Raw genomic sequence first — 19913 nt, 5'->3', positions numbered from 1 at the left:
AAGCTGATGTCTCCTCCCATCGCTCCGATAGTAATCAGCAGCATGTGGAGCAGGAGAGGAGACAGTAATGGGGCACTGCGGGCGAACGGAGCGGCGCCCAGGACTAAATGGTGAGTGCTGAGACATCGCTGGGCGCCGCTCTGTGTGGCCTAATAGTGAAAGTCTGGACTCATATACAGTAGTCAGTCTTTAACACATACAGGAGGCGGGTGCCGGCAGCAGAATCGCATTGCCGGCACCCTGCCCCTGACAGGGAGCTGCGATCAGCGGCAGTTAACTGCCGCTGATCTGCTAGTACCCGCCTCCTGTATAAAGGGGTAAAATCATTGGTGGTGCAGTGTGCCCCCCCCCCCCCCTCAATCCCCCCATCCCATTAAAATCATTGGTGGCACAGTGCGCCGGCCCCTCTCAGCCCTCCAGTATTAAAATCATTGGTGGCAGTGGCCACAGGGACCTCTCCACTCCCCCTCATTGGTGGTGCAGTGGCAGCTTCTGATCGGAGCCCCAGCTGTGTAAGCCTGGGGCTCCGATCGGTTACCATGGCAGCCAGGAAGCCCTGGTTGCCATGGTAACATCCCTGATGCTGTGTGCACAAAGCACAGAGCAGCAGGGACAGTGTGGAGTCCTATTCACCCTGATAGAGATCTATCAGGGTGAATAGGAAAAGGGATGAAAGATCCCAGGTTCTAGCCCCTAAGGGGGGAAATAGTTATTAAATAAAAAGTGAAAAAAAAAAAAACACTAAAATATGAAGTATAAATCACCCCCCTTTTCCCAATTTCACATATAAAATATATAAATAAACATATTACATCGCCACGTCAGAAAAGTCCAAACAATTAAAATATAAAAAAAAAATCTAGGTGGTGAATGCCGGAACAGAAAAAATAAAATAAAAACTGCGCGATTCGCCATTTTTAAAAATGAGGAATGCACGTGGCTTTTTTTGTTTATTTTTTTCGCGTGGTATCGAATGGTATCGAGTATCGCAATACTTTTTCATGGTATCGAAACCGAATCAAAAATTTGGTATCGCAACAACTCTAGTACAGGCACACGGCAGGGCGCAGAAGGAAAGGAATGCCATACGATTTTTGGAAGGCAGATTTTGCTGGACTGCTTTTTTGGCACCATGTCCCATTTGAAGCCCCCCTGATGCACCCCTAGAGTAGAAACTCCAAAAAAATGACCCAATTTTAGAAACTACAGGATAGGGTGGCAGTTTTGTTGGTACTATTTTAGGGAACATATGATTTTTGGTTGCTCTATATTACACTTTTTGTGAGGCAAGGTAACAAGAAATAGCTGTTTTGGCACCGTTTTTATTTTTTGTTATTTACAACATTCATCTGACAGGTTAGATCATGTGGTATTTTTATACAGCAGGTTGTCACGGACGCGACAATACCAAATATGACTACTTTTTTCGGTTGTTTGTTTCAGTTTTAGAAATCAAAGCATTTAAAAAAAAATAAAAAATGATTATTTAGTGTCTCCACATTCTGAAAGCCATAGTTTTATTAATTTTTTGGCCAAGACGTGTAGGGGCTAATTTTTTTTTCGGGATGAGATGACGGTTTGATTGGCACTATTTTGGGGTGTGTATGACTTTTTGATCGCTTGCCATTACACTTTTTGTGATGTACCGTTTTACCGTATTTTTCGCCCTATAAGACGCACTCTTTTTTACGGGGTTAGGTCATGTTGTATTTTTATTGAGCAGATTTTTTACGGACGCGGCGATACCCAATATGTATACTTTTTATTTTTTTACATTTAACACAATAAAAGCATTTAAAAATTTTAAAAAAATCATGTTTTAGTGTCTCCATAGTCTGAGAGCCATAGCTCTTTTTATTTTTTGGGCGATTGTCCTATGTAGGGCCTCATTTTTTGCGGAATGAGGCAACTGTTAGATTGGTACTATTTTTGGGAGCATATGCCTTTTTGATCGCTTGGTGTTGCACTTTTAGTGATGTAAGGTGACAAAGATTTTTTTTTTTTATGGTGTCTATCGGACGGGGTGGATCATGTGATTATTTATAGAGCCGTTCGTTACGGACATGGCGATACCCAATATGTGCGGTTTTTATTTTTAATTTTTTTAGAAAATCAGGGGAAAGTGGAGTGTTTTTTTTTTTTTACTTGGAAACTATTTTTTTATATTCAAAACACTTTTTTTAACTTTATTTCTGTCCCACTCTGGGACTTCAACTTTTGGGGGTCTGATCCCCTCTGCAATGCATTACAATACATCTGTATTGTAATGCATTGCCTGTTCATGTACTACAGTGAGTAGTACACAAACAGATTGCCTAGGAGACCCAGCCTGAGGCTGGATCTCCTGGGTACCCGTAGAAGGCAGGTCCAGATGCCATGCAGGGCATTAGGCAGCCTCTGCACGGCATCTGGCTGTCTTGTCACGCATCGGGTCCCCGCCACAGCAGCGCGGGGACTCGATGTGTTGCTTCACCTGCCGCAAACCACTTCTATGTTGCGGTCAGCGCGGCATAGAAGGGGTTAATCCGCCGGCATCTGTAAACAGCAATGTGGGTGGATACAGCAGGGGCACGGCTACCAGGTACTGCCTGACCCCTGCAGTGATCGGGCGCGCACCGCTCCGGTGCTCGCCCAATCATTCCGCCGTGCATATATGGCGGAATGCATTCTGGCAATGCATCCCCCGCCGTATATATGCACAGCGTTCTGCGTTAAGGGGCTAAGACTGCCGCGGCACCTTCTGAAACAGCTGATCCACAGGATAATGGGTGTCGGACCCCTACTGATCAGATGACTATGACCTCTCCGGAAGATAGGTCATCTGTTCAAAACAGACTGATAGGCCTTTTAAACTGCACAAAAATGTGCGCAAACCCATAAAAGCACCCATACATGTAGCACTTGCTATATTTTACCAGATGAACGAACATTTTGTTTGAAATCATCAGTTTTGATAAACTTTAGAATGCGTATGGCCACCTTAACATGCTGCCATGACAGATTGCACTGTATTTTGTGGTGATTTTCCCTAAAGGGAATCTGTCACTCCGGTTTTGAACCATTTCCTGCATTAATACATGAGTAGTACTGAAAATATGTCCAGATAACCATTTTTTTTTTCTACTGCTCCCCATTTCCCTGCTGTCAGTGCTGCATTTACATACATTGTCAGGACTGCTGCGCATGCGCACGTGAATCCTCTACACTATGTTAGAACAGCACAGCAGCCCACACTGTGTATTCCAGTGCAAATAAAAATAGTGATCTGGAGTCTTCATCTGAAGCACTATGCATGTATTACTGTAGCAAACAGTCCAAAATAGGGGAGACAGATTCCCTTTACAGAGAAAAGAAATGACTGGATGTGATTCATGAAAACCAATCACCCAGTTCATTTCAAGTGCTCAGATCAGAAAAGCAAAAAACTTTTTTTTCTTAAGAGTCAAACGAACTTGGGGTTGAATATTAATAATGAAAAGCAGTGGTACAAATTGCCATAAAAATAGAAATGTCATCTCACTTTACTATTTGCAATTTTTGGAGATTCCTACCATTATTTTCCTTTTATAATTTTATTAATAGCATTTTTATTTTAATCAAATATTTTAACCAATAATAATAAATATTTTTTAATTTAAAGCAAGTGCGAGTGTGCCATCACAATTCTCTCTTTTTATCACAAATTGCCATAACCAGTTTGTTATATTGCATACCTAAAGGTAAGCTTTCCATATCAACTTCAGGATCTGAGTTTTCATTGGACACATCAAGTATAATTTCTTCAGGTTTTGGTTCTTCATCAGATTCCACATACTTGGTTACAAAAATGGGTTTCCTTGAAAAATAAAAATACAGATAAGTACTATCATCCCAGTACCCCGTATGTCTCATGCACACAGCTATATTTTTCATCCGTGTGCATTCAGCTCCTTTTACAGATCGCACACTGACCCATTCATTTGTATCAGGGTCACACACACAACCATACACCAATGTATTCTGCAGATCCGTTTTCTGTGAATCGCAAATAGTCACTACCAGGAAGCGAAGGGCGTATGTGGGGAGAACAGTTTCCCGTAGTGACCGGTGATTTATAACGCTGTGCATCTCTGCCTGACCTCAACCGTAATGATTTGTACTGACAATGTTATGCTAGTAGAAATGATTACAGTCGATGTTGAGCAGAGACACACAGCCTTATAATACCGTGCGGTCCAGTCACAGGAGCAGAGTTCAATACAGAAATTCCCTCTCCCACATGCCGCGCGGGTCTGAAATTGGTCTACGGTAGTCAGTCAGTGTTTAATAGAATAAATAGATACATTTAGGGATATTGCACAAAAATTATCCACATCCAAGTTCTGACAAAGCTGGGCTGCAGAAACACAATCCATAGAGTTCATGACAAACCGTTCTTTCTTCAGTTTTCATGGTCTCCTTTCCATAGGGCGTTGATTAAAAAATAGAATAAACTACAAATAATTGGTATCACTGTGTCCATAGCAACCTTATCTATCTTGAGCAGCAGAAATGTATAAAAATAAGAGCAAAACACCAAAAAAGCAATCCAAAAAAAACAAATACAACAATATTAGATTCTGGAATGACAAGTTAATACAGCAGAAAGGTCTCACAGAAAGAAAAAAAAAAGGACCAACCTTTTCGAGCGAGGTGTTCCCGTAAATTTGGCTTTTTCAGAAGAACTTCCCTGAAACAGATTGAGCATCGAGATTTGTCAGTGACTTCATGCCAATGTAACTTTGGCCTGATTTGGGGGGCACAGAAACTTGCCAAAACTGCTGCAATAACCTGCAGTTAGGCCTTATTCACACAGGAGTATTTTGGTCAGTATTTCACATCAGTAATTGTAATCCAATAAAGCTAGTAATAGGTGCAAAAACATGTAAAATGTCCAAATAATCCCACTCTTGGCATTAAAAATGCTAACCAGAATATTGCAGTGTGAATGAGGCCTAACTAAAAAAAAAGCCAGATTTCAACATCATCCCATGGGGTAGGCCAGTTAAAAGCCAAAATGTAATTTATGATCTTTTAACCTCTTCCCTCCTGCTGCACAACAGAACAGGTGGGTGGGCCTTAATACAAAGCACAACAAATGTACAGAGCCAGGATGGGGCTGGTGCAGGAGCTGCTTTTGCGCCATCTGCAGCATTTGTCAGGGGTTGTGGACAGACAGAAGTGGTTATGGAAGGGAAGAAGCGCTGTGGGCATGTGCGTTCTACATTACAAGGCTCCATTACAGGACGTAACTAAACCAAAACAGACTTGCCACAGGGAACAATGATAGTCTAATAACTTTACATTAAGGCAGTTTTGATAAATGGCGCTATTTGGGGAAAGTGATATAACCGTGATATCTGTTGGGCAGGATACATTTCTATTAGGGTGGGTTCACATCACGTTTTAGGCCTCCGTTTGACGTATACCTTAGAAAAAAAAATAAAAAAATAAAGATGCAAAAATGCAGCACATGTATATTTTAATTTTTTTTACACAATGGATGGAACTCTATTGTGAACGGATGCCACTGTAATGGCATCATTCTGAGGCATCCGTTTAATGTAAATGTTTTTTGTATACGTTGAAGGGATGGGAAAACTTATGTGAACCCACCCTTAGTGGCACAAGCCCTTTAACTACAGCTGATACACTGCTGCAACAGCCAGGATCAGAGCTGGCTCCAACCCTGGCAGTTTAACCACTCATTCAGGTGAGGGATTTCCATATCAAGGTGTGGTCAGAGTTTAGAATGGATCGCAAACGGACTGAACACTGACCCATTAGGCCATGGCAGGCCTGGAAGGGTTCAGAAGTGTCCAGGTGGCCATATTAACTGATCAGAGCCTGTAATTTCACAGCGGGAGCTCCGATTGGAAGGCAGAGGGATGCCACAATCAGCGCCTATCTCGGCATCTGAAGGGTTAAATGGCGGGGTTCGGCAGGATCGCCGTTTCCCATCATTGTGGCCAGGTGCCTACTGTATGATACAGCCAGCACCCACTGCATATGGAGCGGGCTCACTGCAGCAGGCCGATCCATTCAAATGCTGATGCGTAATTCCGTACATGTATGGCACTATGCATTAACGGGTTAAAAAAAAAATCCAATGGCTTTTATAATACTTTTACCATATTGGCAAAGCTGAAACGTCATAAAATATTATAAGAATGTTTATTTTGTACCTCCTCCATGTTCTCCATTGAATGCAATCTATAATTGGACTTTGATCTGACTGAAAAAAAAGAAAAGAAAAAAAAATAAGTATCATTAGTTTTGGAACATTTATTCGCCCCGCACGTAATTGCGCCCACCATTAAACAGATGTCTCCACCTTACCTGCACTCTTGCCTTCAGATTCTCTTGTAGGAGAAGTTGTGTCCTCAGATTCTTCAGAGGAGTGAGCTAAAAATTCATGTAGCTTCTGCACCAATGTATTCAACTTGTTTTTACTAAAAGAGGAGAAAGGAGAAAGATATTTAATTAACTTCCATATCCATGAAAGTCTACACCTATTACATGGAGCACAGTAAACTAGCCATTTACTTTAATCCCCAGCACAAACCGACTGATGAATTATAAAGCAGCCAGCATACTATTTCTATTAAAGGGAATCTGTCACCTGGTTTGAGCATATTAAGCTGTCACCATTGCCATGTACAATAAACTACCTTCTTTCCTGCAGTGGTTTTTTCTTCTCTTCATGGTTTTATTTTGATAAAAAAGCGCTTTTTGTGATATGCAAATGAACCTCAAAGCTGCCCAGAGGGGCGTTATTCTTCATCTCTTGAGCCCAGTAATGCCCCCCCGCAGTGCCCAGCCTGCCTTTATTTCGAGCCCAAGCACGCCTACTCAAGAAGACCACTGCAGGAAAGAAGGTAGTTTATTGTACATGGCAATGGTGACAGCTGTCTATCCAGGTGACAGATTCCCTTTAATACATGGACAATATGGCCACAAGTGAAGATCTAAGCAGACATTTTGTGATTTGCTCAGGGAATAAAATGGCAGAAAAGTGCACTTCCCAATAAATCCACTGGGTGGATAACAGAGCGGCTTGAAAAAGGTCATGGTACAAATCACACTGCCTAAAGTAACTTTCCTTCCTCCACAAAATATAAAAAAAGGCAAGTGTAATTACGCAGTAAAATACGAATACGCTGCAGGAACTAGCCTGAGAGAGCGTGAACTGCTCATGGAGACAGGTCACTTACATGATGTACATAGTGAGCAGTTGTGTCCTCTGGACAGACTTCAAACACACTGGGGGAGATTTAGCAAAACTGGTGGAAAGGAAAACTGGCTTAATTGCCCATAGCAACCAGTTATGTTACAACTTTCATTTTTCATAGCTCCTTTGAATAATGAAAGGCAGAACTGGATGGGTTGCTATGAGTAACTAAGTCAGTTTTTCTCTCTCCCCCCATCGACATTTGTTTGCAATGGTTAGGATGAATGGAAGGGATTCTTTTGTGATTAACCTCCAGGTTCACACAAACATTTTAGAGTTTTCATCTCACCAACAGTAAAATGGGCTCTTGGTTTTTACTGGACAAACACCACTTTGGGGAGTTATTCACAAGTACAAATAAAGCCTACATTAAACAAAAAAAAATCATGCTAACTCCCTATACCCATTTTTCAAACTACCACTCAGCACTTTATACACATGGGCACCTTCATAGGCAACTAAAGAAACTGCACAGTCCACACATACCACTTAGGACTAAAGTTACATGCATCGTCATAAAATCAACACAACTGGTTTTAAGCTGGACATTTATATAAAAAAATATATATATCTATCATATATCATTATAATAATGGGATTATATGCCTTGAAAAGTGCACTCCTGAAACCTATATATTACAGGAAGGCAGACAACCTGATGGCTGCAGTTGTCTACATGGGCTTTTGTAAACTTGTGATAAACAGGTTTTGGTTTTTTTAAGATGCACCAAAACAAAAACTATTGCACCTAAAACTCACAAGTAAGTAGGATAATTTATCAAAGGTGTACAGAGCTCTTACACAAGTCTATACATCAAGAGCCTGTACTCTTAAAAACAATGAAACCGAGGCCATTTAATATTTGACCATCATCTACATATGTTAAAAATGTATATTGTACACGGCAAACAGCTGGCATACAGGGACTGGACTGCAGAGGACTGGAGGAAAGCTATTTTCTATGTTTGGGACGTCTGGAAAAACGATCGTCCTGAGATTAATAGGTGATCGCTACCACGAGTCCTGTGCCATGCCAGCATTAAGCATCCTGAGACCATTCATGTGCGGGTTGCTTCTTATCCCAGGGAGAGGGCTCACTCACAATTTTACCTACGAAAACTGCCATTAAAGGGGTTCCGCACTTTGGTTAAACTGATGATCTAGCCTCTGGATAGATCATCAGCTGTTTGAGAAGGCAGCGGCAATCCAGCAGCGCCGCGGCCTTCTCACTGTTTACCGGTGGCCCAGTGACGTCACTACTAGTATCAACTTGCCTGGGCTAAGCTCTGTTCACTTGTATTACTGCAACTCCTCTGACACGGAGAAGTGCGAAGAGGGGAGCCAACACCTTGGTAAAGACCCTCGGGGCAGACGCCAGGCTGAAGGGCAACGCCACGAATTGAAAATGCAGAGAACCTACCGCAAAGCAAAGGTACCTCTGATGCGACAGAGCTACGGGGACATGCAGATAAGCGTCCCAGATGTCAATGGATGACAGAAACTCGCCCACCTCGAGGGAAGCAATCACCGACCTGAGGGACTCCATGCGAAAGTGATGGGCACGGATGAAAAAATTTAGCGCCTTCAGATCAAAATGGGGCGAAGAGAACGGTCCTAATTGGGAACAGTGAAGTGGTTCAGGTAAAAAACCCCAGAAAATGTTCCAAGGTCTGGACAGTAACAATCACTCCATGTGCGTGAAGGGAATGAGTGGCCTGAAAAAAAGCGGCCGCCCGGGAGGCGAAGACTGGGAGAACTGACCCGTGGGAAGGGCGGAGGATTCTATTTTGTATCCGGAGGAAGCTACCTTCAGAACCCAAGTGTCATCCACGCTTGAGCGCCATTAAACCTGAAAAAAGAGCAAACGACCCCTCACTCGATCGGGGTGACTCGAGCGGGGGAAACCCATCATGCAGATAACGGCTTTGCAGACCGGGGTTTGGAAGTCTTAGAGCGGGCGTGCCAGGAGGGCTTGGCATTGAAAGAAGGTTGAACAGTCTTTTTCTCCTGATGGGAGGAGGAGTCCTGAAAGGACCGAAAACGCTGTGATCACGATGCAGACATAGGACGGCGGGGACGGTTCTGGGGCAGGGGGGAACTTTACCCACTCGTGGCCTCAGAAATAAGCTCCTCCAAACGTTTTCCAAAAAGCCTACCACCTAGGAAGGAGAGAGATACGAGCGCCTTTTTGGAGAGAGATATGAGCGCCTTTTTGGAGGCAGCATCCGCTGCTCAGGCACAAAGCCAAACCGTGTGGCGGATGAACACAGAGTTAGCAACCGCCCTGCTATAGCGGCGTGCAGATTCCAGGAGGTGTGACAAAGATACCAGAATGCCTGGAGAAGATGAGAGGCAAGGAGATGGAGCTCCCCCTGAGTAGAATCCAAAGGAAGGGACCGAACAAGCTGTTTGGCCCATTACACACAGGCCTTTGCCACCCATGGCGCAGCAAAGGCGGGAAGGATAGGAAGCCGCGTCGGCCAAAGGAAGGGTGGTGGCCTTAGCAAGTCGGGCCACTTGTGGATCTACCTGAGGAGGGACAGACCACATAGTAATGGACTCCTCGGAAAAGAGGACGTCCTAACTCTTGGTGGGTTGAAGACGCCTATCCGGGTGACGCCAGGAGTGCATCCAGATCCGCATGGTTAGGGAAAACCAAAGGGGCGCCTAGAACGGCGCAATGATACGGATTTCTGAGCCGAGGAGGGGGTCTTCCTAGACGTGGATAGCGTCCCTAACTGCCCTGAGGAGATCCTGCATGGCCGCACACAGGGCGGTGCTCTGCTCCGATCCGGAATCAGAGTCAGAGGAGTCCCCCGAGGCGGCAGGGGAGGATTCGTCGCCAGCCTCAGACATATCCTGGGAGTGACCCGAGGATGCCGAGGAGGAGCGGGACATGGTTGTGACAACCCGAGGTAGTTTGCGGGACCTGGTGTCTGACCGTGAGCGTGCCCGATCCGCGGAGGAGTCCCTGGGAGGGGCAGAGGCTGCTGCAATTTGTGCAGGCAAGCAGTCCAGCGACTCAACAATGGATTGGGAGAGTCGGGCAAGGTTCCCTATGGCTTGGTACAGGGAAGAAGCCCATTCAGAAGGAACAGAAGGGGTGGTCAGGGCGTCTTGAGAGGGTGTGAGGGCAAGGCACTGCGCACAAACAGGTTCAGGCTGACCGCATAGCAACTTTTTATTATAATGGACGCACGCATAATACGTGGCGAACCTGAGGGGGGGGGGCCTGGGAATGGGAGTGTTCTCTGGAAAAGGACACAAGGGCTGAGTGAGAGCCGGAAAAAAAGAAAAGCAGCCAGCGGCTGTCGTACCAGACCCCAGGTGCTGTGTCCCCGAAGAGGTGCTGCAGCAGCTGCAGAAGAGTGCAGGAAGGCTGCAGGAGAGATCTGGAGAGCGTCCCTCAGGAGTGCTGGCAAGATGGACGCCCAGAAAGAAGTCAAGCAATAACTAGGCAAACTCCGCCCATAGGCAAAAGCCCGCGCTTAACTGGGATAGGAGGGGATGGAGACCCCTCCCAAGAGCCGAGAGAAGCGGGGAGGGGGCGAAGAAAAATGCCTGGGAAGCAAGGGAAAGGGGCGAGAAGGATGAAAGGAGCAGCCGGAAAAGAAGCGCCGTCGGCGGGACAGAACCGCGGGAGACAGGTGTGGGGGGCTCCTGAGAAGTGACGCTCAGGGAGGGGAAAAACGGAGCATCTGGGGCCCGAGGACAAGGCAGAGTAATGGGGGACTGGCGAGGTACTCAGAATAAACTAAAGTGGTTATCCACAATGGAGTCCCATTCTGCAGCAGGCCATGAATAAATAATAAAATTAGGAAGAAAAAAAAAAGCTGCAAGACCTGCCAAAAAAAAAAAAAAAGCTGAAGTCATGTCTGCCTCCTACGGACACTAGACTAAAACTGAACAGCTGTTCAAGAAGGCACCTGTACTTGCTGTAGCACCATGGCCTTCTCTCTGCTCCACAAGCACAGGCCGTAGATTGGATAGCAGCTTTGCCTAGGTCATGTGACAGATGGACGCAACATCACATGGCCTAGCCAAAAATGGAGAAGGCAGCGGCACTGCTGCGAGCGCCGGTGCCTTCTCAAATAGCTGATCGGCGGGGGTCCTGAGTGTAGGTCATCAGTTAAATAATCTTTGAAAACTATTTTAACCAAGAACACCTTCAGAGGGATATAATATGGGTGCTTTATTGCTTCTGTATTATGGACACCATCTGAATCTTCTTCAGTTCATCAGAAAATGAGTTAGAGCACCATAATTCTGGTTCTTATCAGTGGAAGGAGCCTGGGTGTTAGCTCAATATGGGGAGGAAAAAGAAAGAAAAAAATGTGTTGTTCGGCAATAAGTCACGCGACACATAGGGCACAACTATACTGCAACATAAGTCATGCGCCATTTTTATTCTTGGATGGATTTTTGCTAGTCGTGTCGCAGTAGCAGCATGTCGCGGTGCGACAGCATAGAATATCATTATAAAAATTGTTGTGTGACACATGTTGCAGTGTAGTTGCAGCCTAAGGCAAGGGCTCCACAAGCACGACACAGCACAACCACACTGCGACATGTGTCGCGCGACTGATAGTCTATGGTGACATGCTGCGACACTAGACTATTATAAAAATTGTCGCGCGACATTGGTGCAACAAAATATCCATTGATCATCAATATCAGATCAACTGTTTGCAGCTGCCACCTACGTCGGAAACAGAAGACGGAGCTGAACGCCAAAGGCGCCATTCTAGAGGGTCAGAATACTGCAGCGAAGCTCCTAGTCAAGAGACCGATAGGGGTGCCAGACCCTCACCGATTAGATATTGATGACCTATCGAGGAATTAGCTGATCAATATTAAAAAGGTGGACAACTCCTTTAAGTTTTTATTTTTTTATATTTTAACTGCCCCTCTACAGTATAAAAAAATTGCAACTGACAACTGCTTTAGGCATATATGCTTGTAGACGTTGCGGTGGATATATACAGATACCACATACATGGTGGTTATGTTACTATGTTTTTTTTCCAGAATGGCTGTATAATGCTTTTGAGAATTTTCCCAGCTAGAACTCAAGCCTAGTCTATCAATAGAAAAATACTCCAAAAATGATCCAATACCAAGTACAGCCACTACACTATGTACAGCTTTGCGTTTGGTATGCTATGGAGAGGCCACAGTGCTTGGCCAAACAAGGCAACCTCTTAAATCAGCTGAACGATGCGTGCACCAGGAGTCGGGAGCCCTACCAATCTGATATATGACGTATATATTCTGGCAGTTTAGGGGATAAATAACAGCCTGTAAAATTACAGTCCGCAATCAAGGAAGGGTGGAGTAGAAAGAGAAAAAAATTAAATAAAAAGCACCAAAACATGCCATGAACACTAAACCAAAAACTCCACAAAAGTAACAAGAAATTGTGTTTTTTGTCGAACTATGCACAACTGATGTCTATGCGGAGAGAAAGTTCTCAAAAAACACATTTATCTTGCGCTAATCTTAGGGGCCTTTTATACAGGCCGATTGTCCAGAAAGATTTTCCCTTTTTTGGCTGAATGGATCTTTTATATCAGCAAAAAAAAAAATTATACATTTTTTGGCAGCAGCACATTGCCCCATATAAATGGGATGTGCTGCAGACAACCTTGGAGGTTATGTGGGAGACAATTGTAGTATCCCGAGGATCAATACTCAGCACTGCACAAACCCTTACATTAATTTTCCGCATTTTAAACTGTCAGAAAACCAAAACCCTGCAATAAGCAAGCACAGATTTGCATCAACATTTGCATCGCTTCCACCTATTCTTTTAATAAACCACGTGACCTAAATAATGTCTACTTAGAAAAAACTTCATCACTTTCAAAATTTGCCAAGCGGCAAGAAAAGTTGCTAACTTTACCGCTGGAGCAAGAAGTGCCAAATTTATTAAGAGACACAGGCCTATTAATTTGGTGTATCTTTCAGCAGTCCATGTGCCAGAAACTTGCATAAACTGGTAAATTTAGTGGGCCATGGTTGGCAAAGCACCCTCTTGCTAAGATCCAGGCCCTTTTCTGCATGATAAGAGGCACAAATAATCGCAAATTATGCCAGAAGTATGACATGCTCCATAATTTGTGACTAGACAACAAAAGTTGCATAAATACTTTATTAACCCATTAAAGGGGTTCTGCAGTTTGTTTAAACTGATGATCTATCCTCTGGATAGATCATCAGCAAGTGAACAGAGCTTAGCCCCGCCCAGGCAAGTTGATACTAGTCGTGACATCACTGGGCCAGCGGTAAACCGTGAGAAGGCCGCGGTGCTGCTGGAGCTGATCGGCGGGGGTCCAGAGGATAGATCTCTCCAGAGGATAGATCATCAGTTTAAACAAACTGCAGAACCCCTTTAATGATCCCCAATACCCAAGAGCGCAGCTGTCTACTGTGCAGATCAGCAAAACAGCCAATCCAAGCCTTTCAACCCCTTAGAATAAAATGCCTTCTGTACCCCAAAAATAGCAATGAATATAAAGAGCTGTCCTGCAAAAATCAAGTCCTCACACAGCTCCGTAGAAAGAAAAAAATTATGGGTCTTTTTTTTTAATAAAGTGTTTTTTTATGCAAAAGTGGTACAAGTTAAAGAAAAACGATATATATTTGGTTCTGCAGTAATAATACCAGGAGAGCCAAATTATGTTATTTATGACACAAAGTAAAGGTCATGAAATGTACATCGTAAAAAGACAAAGGAGGTAATGCTGTTTATCATTTCTCCCCAGAAAGGGTTAATAAAAGTTGATCAATGGTTATTTGTACCTCAGAACGGTGCCATTAAAAACTACAACTTGTCCTACTAAAAGCAAGCTCTCATACAGCTACATCAACGGGAAAATAAAAAAGTTATAGCTCTTGGATTTGCACATAAAGAGGGTCTGTAATGACTGTAGATTCCTACTGGCCCCCAATCATTGTGGTTTGTTTGTTTTTTTTTTATTTTAATTTTTTTAGAGCTATACCCACTTTGTTCATTTATGCCCCCAATTCATTCTGGCAAGCTGTATGTAAATGCAAATCCTAGGTTCAAGGGGATGTAGACCTGCTTTCTATTCCCGTGTATAACATCCTCGCCACCGCTCTGCCTCTGTCCTATTATAGTACAAGGGTTTTTATGAAGGGCAAATTGTAATTTTTAATGACACCATTTTGGACAACATCAGCTAAGCTGTATAACAAAGTTTTGGCCATGACTTAAGGCCCCATTACATGGGTAGAGAGAACAGATGATTGTCAGAAGGGAAGCGCTCCCTCCCATCAATTTCCTGCTCACTAGAGGAGGAGACCGTTGCTATTACAAGCAACGATCTCCTCCTCAGTATAAGGACGAGCGATCGTTAATGCATTGCTCATCCCTATACTGTCATTGTTTGCCGGCAGCAGAGCACCTATAACACTGAACGATCTGCAGCCGGCAAACCAGGATTTTTTTTATTGCATTTTATTTTTAAACACGTTAAAAGATCCCAAATACCCAATGAACGAGCGTTACTACGAACGCTCAATAAAGATCATCTTAACAAAAATCTGCCTATGTAATAAAGCCTTTACTATTATGGCATAGAGAAGTATGGTAAGTACCAGCGCTCAATGACATTATAGCATGCCACAGAGCGGGAACGGGTTATAAAAATAAAAAAATTAAATAAAAATCTAAATACATTTTTGCATCACTAGGTTCTGATAACCATACCTTTTTTGTATTTCCATCTACAGAGCTGTGCGAGGGCTTGATTATTGCTGTAGAATTTGGGATATCACTTCAGCCTCCTTAGGGGACTTAACGTGCAATCGTTTGATGTACCATGCGATAGAGAATTTCTCAGACTGCAATAGTAACTATGCCCTATCAATTCCTGCCTGAGCAGGGCTTAACAGGCAGTTTTCTACCACAGTAGCGCAGAGCCAAGTATGCCATAGCAACCAAGCAAAACCCCATGATTTTACAGCAGGGGTTCCAAGCAGAGATCAGAGGCAGTGTCCTCCCCAAGTTATCTCTGAAACCGGTCAGCTGTATAGCACACCCAGCAGCCGCTATGAATGGTGCGTGCTCAAATGAAGGGGTTAACAAAGGGATAGCACGTCACAGATCTCAGAAAGCAGCACCAGCATTTTTTATGGGAAAGCACATATTTACTAAGATTAGAAGAGCAGACAGGTTCTCCGAGACATTGAAGCTTCAGAATCTACGTGTACGTTCACACTGTGTGCAGTTCCTTCACACAAATGACGGATCAGAACATGGACTTGGTCCCAATCAATGGGTCAAATCCATGTGCATGGACCCGATGGAAACTAAGACATGTGGATAGTCTTGAAGATTTCAGTACAGAATACGCTCCAAAAAGCATTAGGATGATTTACACTCAAAAAAGCAACATCAAAATAAAGTCTGCCATACACATTCGATAGCCGTCAGGGGAACGATAAGGCTACTTTCACATTAGCAGCAGGGGATCTCAAAGTTACCGATAAACACTTCCATCCTAATACAACCGGCTGCATCCATTCAGAACAGATCTGGTTGTATTACATTGAAAATGAAGAAACCTATGTCCGGAAAAAAAAAAATGGATCTGGCACCATTGACTTGCATGGTTTTTGGTGATGGATCCGGCTTGTTCAGTTTCCCATGCTGCACACACAAATGCTACTTGCAGCGGTTGTGTGTCCGGCATGGGAAAGCAACAAACCGGAACAGAATGCATTCTGGTGTACTCCGTTAAGGTTTGTTCAGTTTTGTCCCCATTGACAATGAATAGGGACAAAAGTTAGGCGTTGTCCCTTTGACAACCTGTGCCGGATCTCAAAACCTTACAGTACAAGGCAGATGTGAAAATAGCCTAATTCAGCCGCCAGTTCTCTCTCCAGACTCCACCGTACACATTCAGTTCAGATAAATGTGTATAAAATAGGGAGAGAGAAGAAAGGGTCTGCCAGAAACTCTGGGGACAGCTTATCTCCTGGGAGAACAAAGGGATCAGTCGTGAGCCCCCATACACACTCTCGGAGGGTTCGGCCAACAATACATTATGGGGATCTTAACAAGCGCCATCACCATGCAGAGGAAATCACACCAATCACATAATGATTCATCACTAGTAATAGATACGTGTTCACGAATCAGAATTAAAGCAGACGTGCAATCTCAAGTGTATAAAGTATATTTTACAGGTAAAGGTCTTCATTCTGATGGCCTACCTCTGTAGCATGCAGCAGTATAGCTGTAAATACAGAACTCGGGAGTTTTGGACTATTTTTATATCTGCGCCTTTTTTCTCTATCTTTTGTTCTAAAAACAAAATAAAAAAGGGAAAACAAAAAGCTGCTCCTAATCGACTCCACTCGCTAAATTGGGGTCTGGTGGGTTACAGTCATGGATCCCGGCAGTTTACTAGTGTAATATATCTAAAGATATAATATAAATATGTATATGAAAAATATATTCTAACTTGCTAAGCATACACTAGATTTGGAGAGAATTACCAGTTAGGATATATTTTATATCTGGAGATATATTACAACTAGACAATAACGCCTCTAACCCTATCTGGCAGCCCCTGCCTCCTCCTCCAGACTTCTATGGGCAATGGAACCTGATCCCTCAGCGAACTGTTAGTCCATCTGGTCTCTAAAGATGTATTTTAGCGGTAAATGATGTCATCTTGATTTCGATAAAATATGGCAGCAGTGGCTTGGCACCGTTTACGTGAGCCACTGATTGGTGGTCGGGGCATTCTAACCAGCGACAAAAGAAACTCCTCTGTACAACTCCTATAGCTGCACTATATGCACTTTAGGAGTATTTCCTAAAAACTGTTAAGAATGGGCAACACTTTTTTTTTTGTTTGCCTGTTTAAATGCTTTATCCACACCTTAAAAAAATTGTCTAAAAGCAGAGAATAAAAAATAAAATCCCTGTTAAGTCTTCTCTGCTCCTTTGGCCCTTGTCGATCTGCTTACTTCGAGGCAGCGATGACAAGCCCATCCATCCACATGACACTTGCCTCAGCAGTGATGCTAGCACTAAGTGCACAAGGCCATGAGCATCAGTGATTCATTGGTTGCAGGGATCACAAGGACGTACGGACGAGGCATCACAAACAGAGTGAACAAGGACCAGTGGGGATCACTGGATTTAACAGGCGAGTATAAAAAAGGTCCAAGTCACAGATGTACAAGCCACAGCAAATGTCACAGAAAGTGCATGAGGCGCTAAGGCCTAAATGCGGAGTTTTGAAAAACCACATTCATATGCCTTAGGAAAAAAAAAAGAATAATGTATTCTGAGGATTTTCAAACATTTGAATGAGAATGGTAAATAACCATAGCAAAACTACAAAACAAAAAAAGTTTCCAAAATACAGAACTTATTCATTTTTCAGCCAATGTTCTGGGCTTGTTTTTCATGAAAAATAAAAATAAAAATAGGAAAAGTTTTATTTTATTTTTTCAGTCCCGCAAGGACACATCACAATGCAATTATTTGATGGCTTTTATAATGCATTGGTATACCTTGTATAGAATGCATTGTAGCCCATCACTGCAAGAATCTATTGAGTTGTGGCTGGTGTAAGTAGAGCCTTATTCAATCCATACCTCTTTTCCTAAAGTCCCACCAATGCCAGTACTTCACAATTTCTTTTCTAACGTATTAAAGGGGTTGTCTGGTTTCATGAGGAAGACCGACAACCCCAGGGATCTGCCTGAACACCTAAGTAATCACCTGACAGGTCCCACAGTGCGCCCCGTTCTCCTGGCTGGGCTCTATTTACTCTGCTGAAGTGGTGACATCACTGCAACACATGGCCGCAGCAGCCAGTCACTGGCCTTGTCAGGTGCAATGCAGAGGCCAGCGATTGGGTGCAGCAGTCACATGTTGCTGATGTCACATCACAGCTTTAACTGGGTTAATAAAGTCAGGCCGGGAGAACCAGAGGACGGTGAGGAATTGTAAGTAAAAGGGGTTATCCAATCCTATAAAAAGCCCCCCACCAAAATATGCCAGCCGCCCTACACTGAAGATACTTACTCGTCTGCCATTGGTTGCTCCCCCACCCGACACCGGATGTTTTCATCCACGCACGGGGAAAAGCTGCAGCGGCGGTGCAGGGACCCAGGTAAGAATATTCAGTGTGGGGGGCCTGGCATGGGGGGGAAGGGGGGGCTTTTTTAGGATTGGATAACCCAACTAAGTACTTCCTTGTCCAACTTCCTCCTGAAAGTGGAAAAAGCCTTCATGTCTTTCTTCCAGCTGGCACAGCAGACAGTATAGGACTCTGGTGGTCAGACTGCAGGTCACATGATGCAACAGCACCGGAAACTCCTGTACTCTAAATAAAGCAGTCTTTAGTCTGCAGTACCCTATCCATATTATAGCGGTTATTCACATTTTCATGCTCTATATTAAAAAGAATGCATACATTGGCTATGGGGCAGTCCCATAAAATACCACAAGAAGTCTTTTATACTTTGCGTCTTAAGACTCTCAAAACTAAGCTGTGTAAGGCCTCTTGCACACGACCGTATGCATTGTGTGGTCCGCAAAACACGGATCTGCAAAAAAATACGGACGACGTCCGTGTGCATTCTGTATTTTGCAGAATGGAACAGCTGGCTCCTAATAGAACAGTCCTAACCTTGTCCATAATGCAGACAATATGACATGTTTATTATTTTGCAGTACGGACATGGAATGCACACAAAGTAACTTCCATATTATTTTTTTTTTTGGGGGGGGGGGGGGGGGCCCATTGAAATGAATAGTTCCGCATACACTCCACACAAAAAAAAAAAAAAAAAGACTGGACACAGAAAGAAAATACGTTTGTGTGCATGAGGCCTTAAAAAGGGGACCTCGCACAACAGCAAGCTATGGCATCTCACTATAATATGCCAATAATATATATTTCTTTATGCTGTGAATCCTAGACAAATTTGTTTAAAAACGTATTTCAAGCGCATAAAAAGATTATGCAATACAAAAAAAAAATAATAATACTAAACATGTATTTCTGCAGATTCCAGTACAGTGATCCCTCAGGACACAACACTTTCAACACACAAAGGTCTTTCTGGGCCATCGTAAGCTGAAACTGGACTCAACATACAATGCCTCAGACTCCGATCCAACCAAACATGTTATTTCTCTGGAAAAACAGCTGGATTCGTTTCTTGCACCTATTCATGACTGTTCTATGGAAGGACTTGTTTTATCTGTCTTCGATATCTGCTTCTCTTTCTTAAAGAGGACCTGTCGCCGCTCCTGACATGCCTGCTTTAATAGCCTCATGCATTCCCCATGTAATAACAATTCTGGAACATCTATTCTTATGGCTCTATGTTGTGTCCTTCCTTTATTATTTCTAGTAGAAGTTATGAATGAATTGCCAGCAGTCTGCAGTAAGGGTAGAGGGGAGGTAACAAGTTGGGGGGGTGTACCTGACAATCTCACTCTATCCAGTCAGTACTGCCATGGTCAGACTGTGCAGCCCCCTTCCCCCAACTTGTTAACACCCCTCTGTACCCTAATTCATAACTACTATTAGAAATAATAAAGAAACGGCACAATGTAGAGTCATGGAATAGATGCTCCAGAATTATTACATGGAGAATGCATGTACCT

General features: G+C 43.5%; 1 protein-coding gene across 2 annotated transcripts in view; it reads right to left on the bottom strand.

The window, feature by feature from the left end:
- The window catches only part of ATRX (ATRX chromatin remodeler), a 255917-nt gene that overhangs the window by 214287 nt on the left and 21717 nt on the right, over positions 1-19913 (bottom strand). For both annotated transcript variants that reach the window (XM_040405241.1, XM_040405242.1), the window contains exons 2-5: positions 6358-6470; positions 6204-6253; positions 4659-4708; positions 3714-3835 (exon numbers count right to left, since the gene is read on the bottom strand). In XM_040405241.1, coding sequence (XP_040261175.1) covers positions 3714-3835; positions 4659-4708; positions 6204-6253; positions 6358-6470 — 335 coding nt within the window. The remainder of the gene's footprint in view (positions 1-3713; positions 3836-4658; positions 4709-6203; positions 6254-6357; positions 6471-19913) is intronic.

Source organism: Bufo bufo, chromosome 8 (genome assembly GCF_905171765.1).
Source record: "Bufo bufo chromosome 8, aBufBuf1.1, whole genome shotgun sequence".
NCBI classification, from domain to species: domain Eukaryota; kingdom Metazoa; phylum Chordata; class Amphibia; order Anura; family Bufonidae; genus Bufo; species Bufo bufo.
This window is presented reverse-complemented; position numbering and strand designations above follow the sequence as displayed.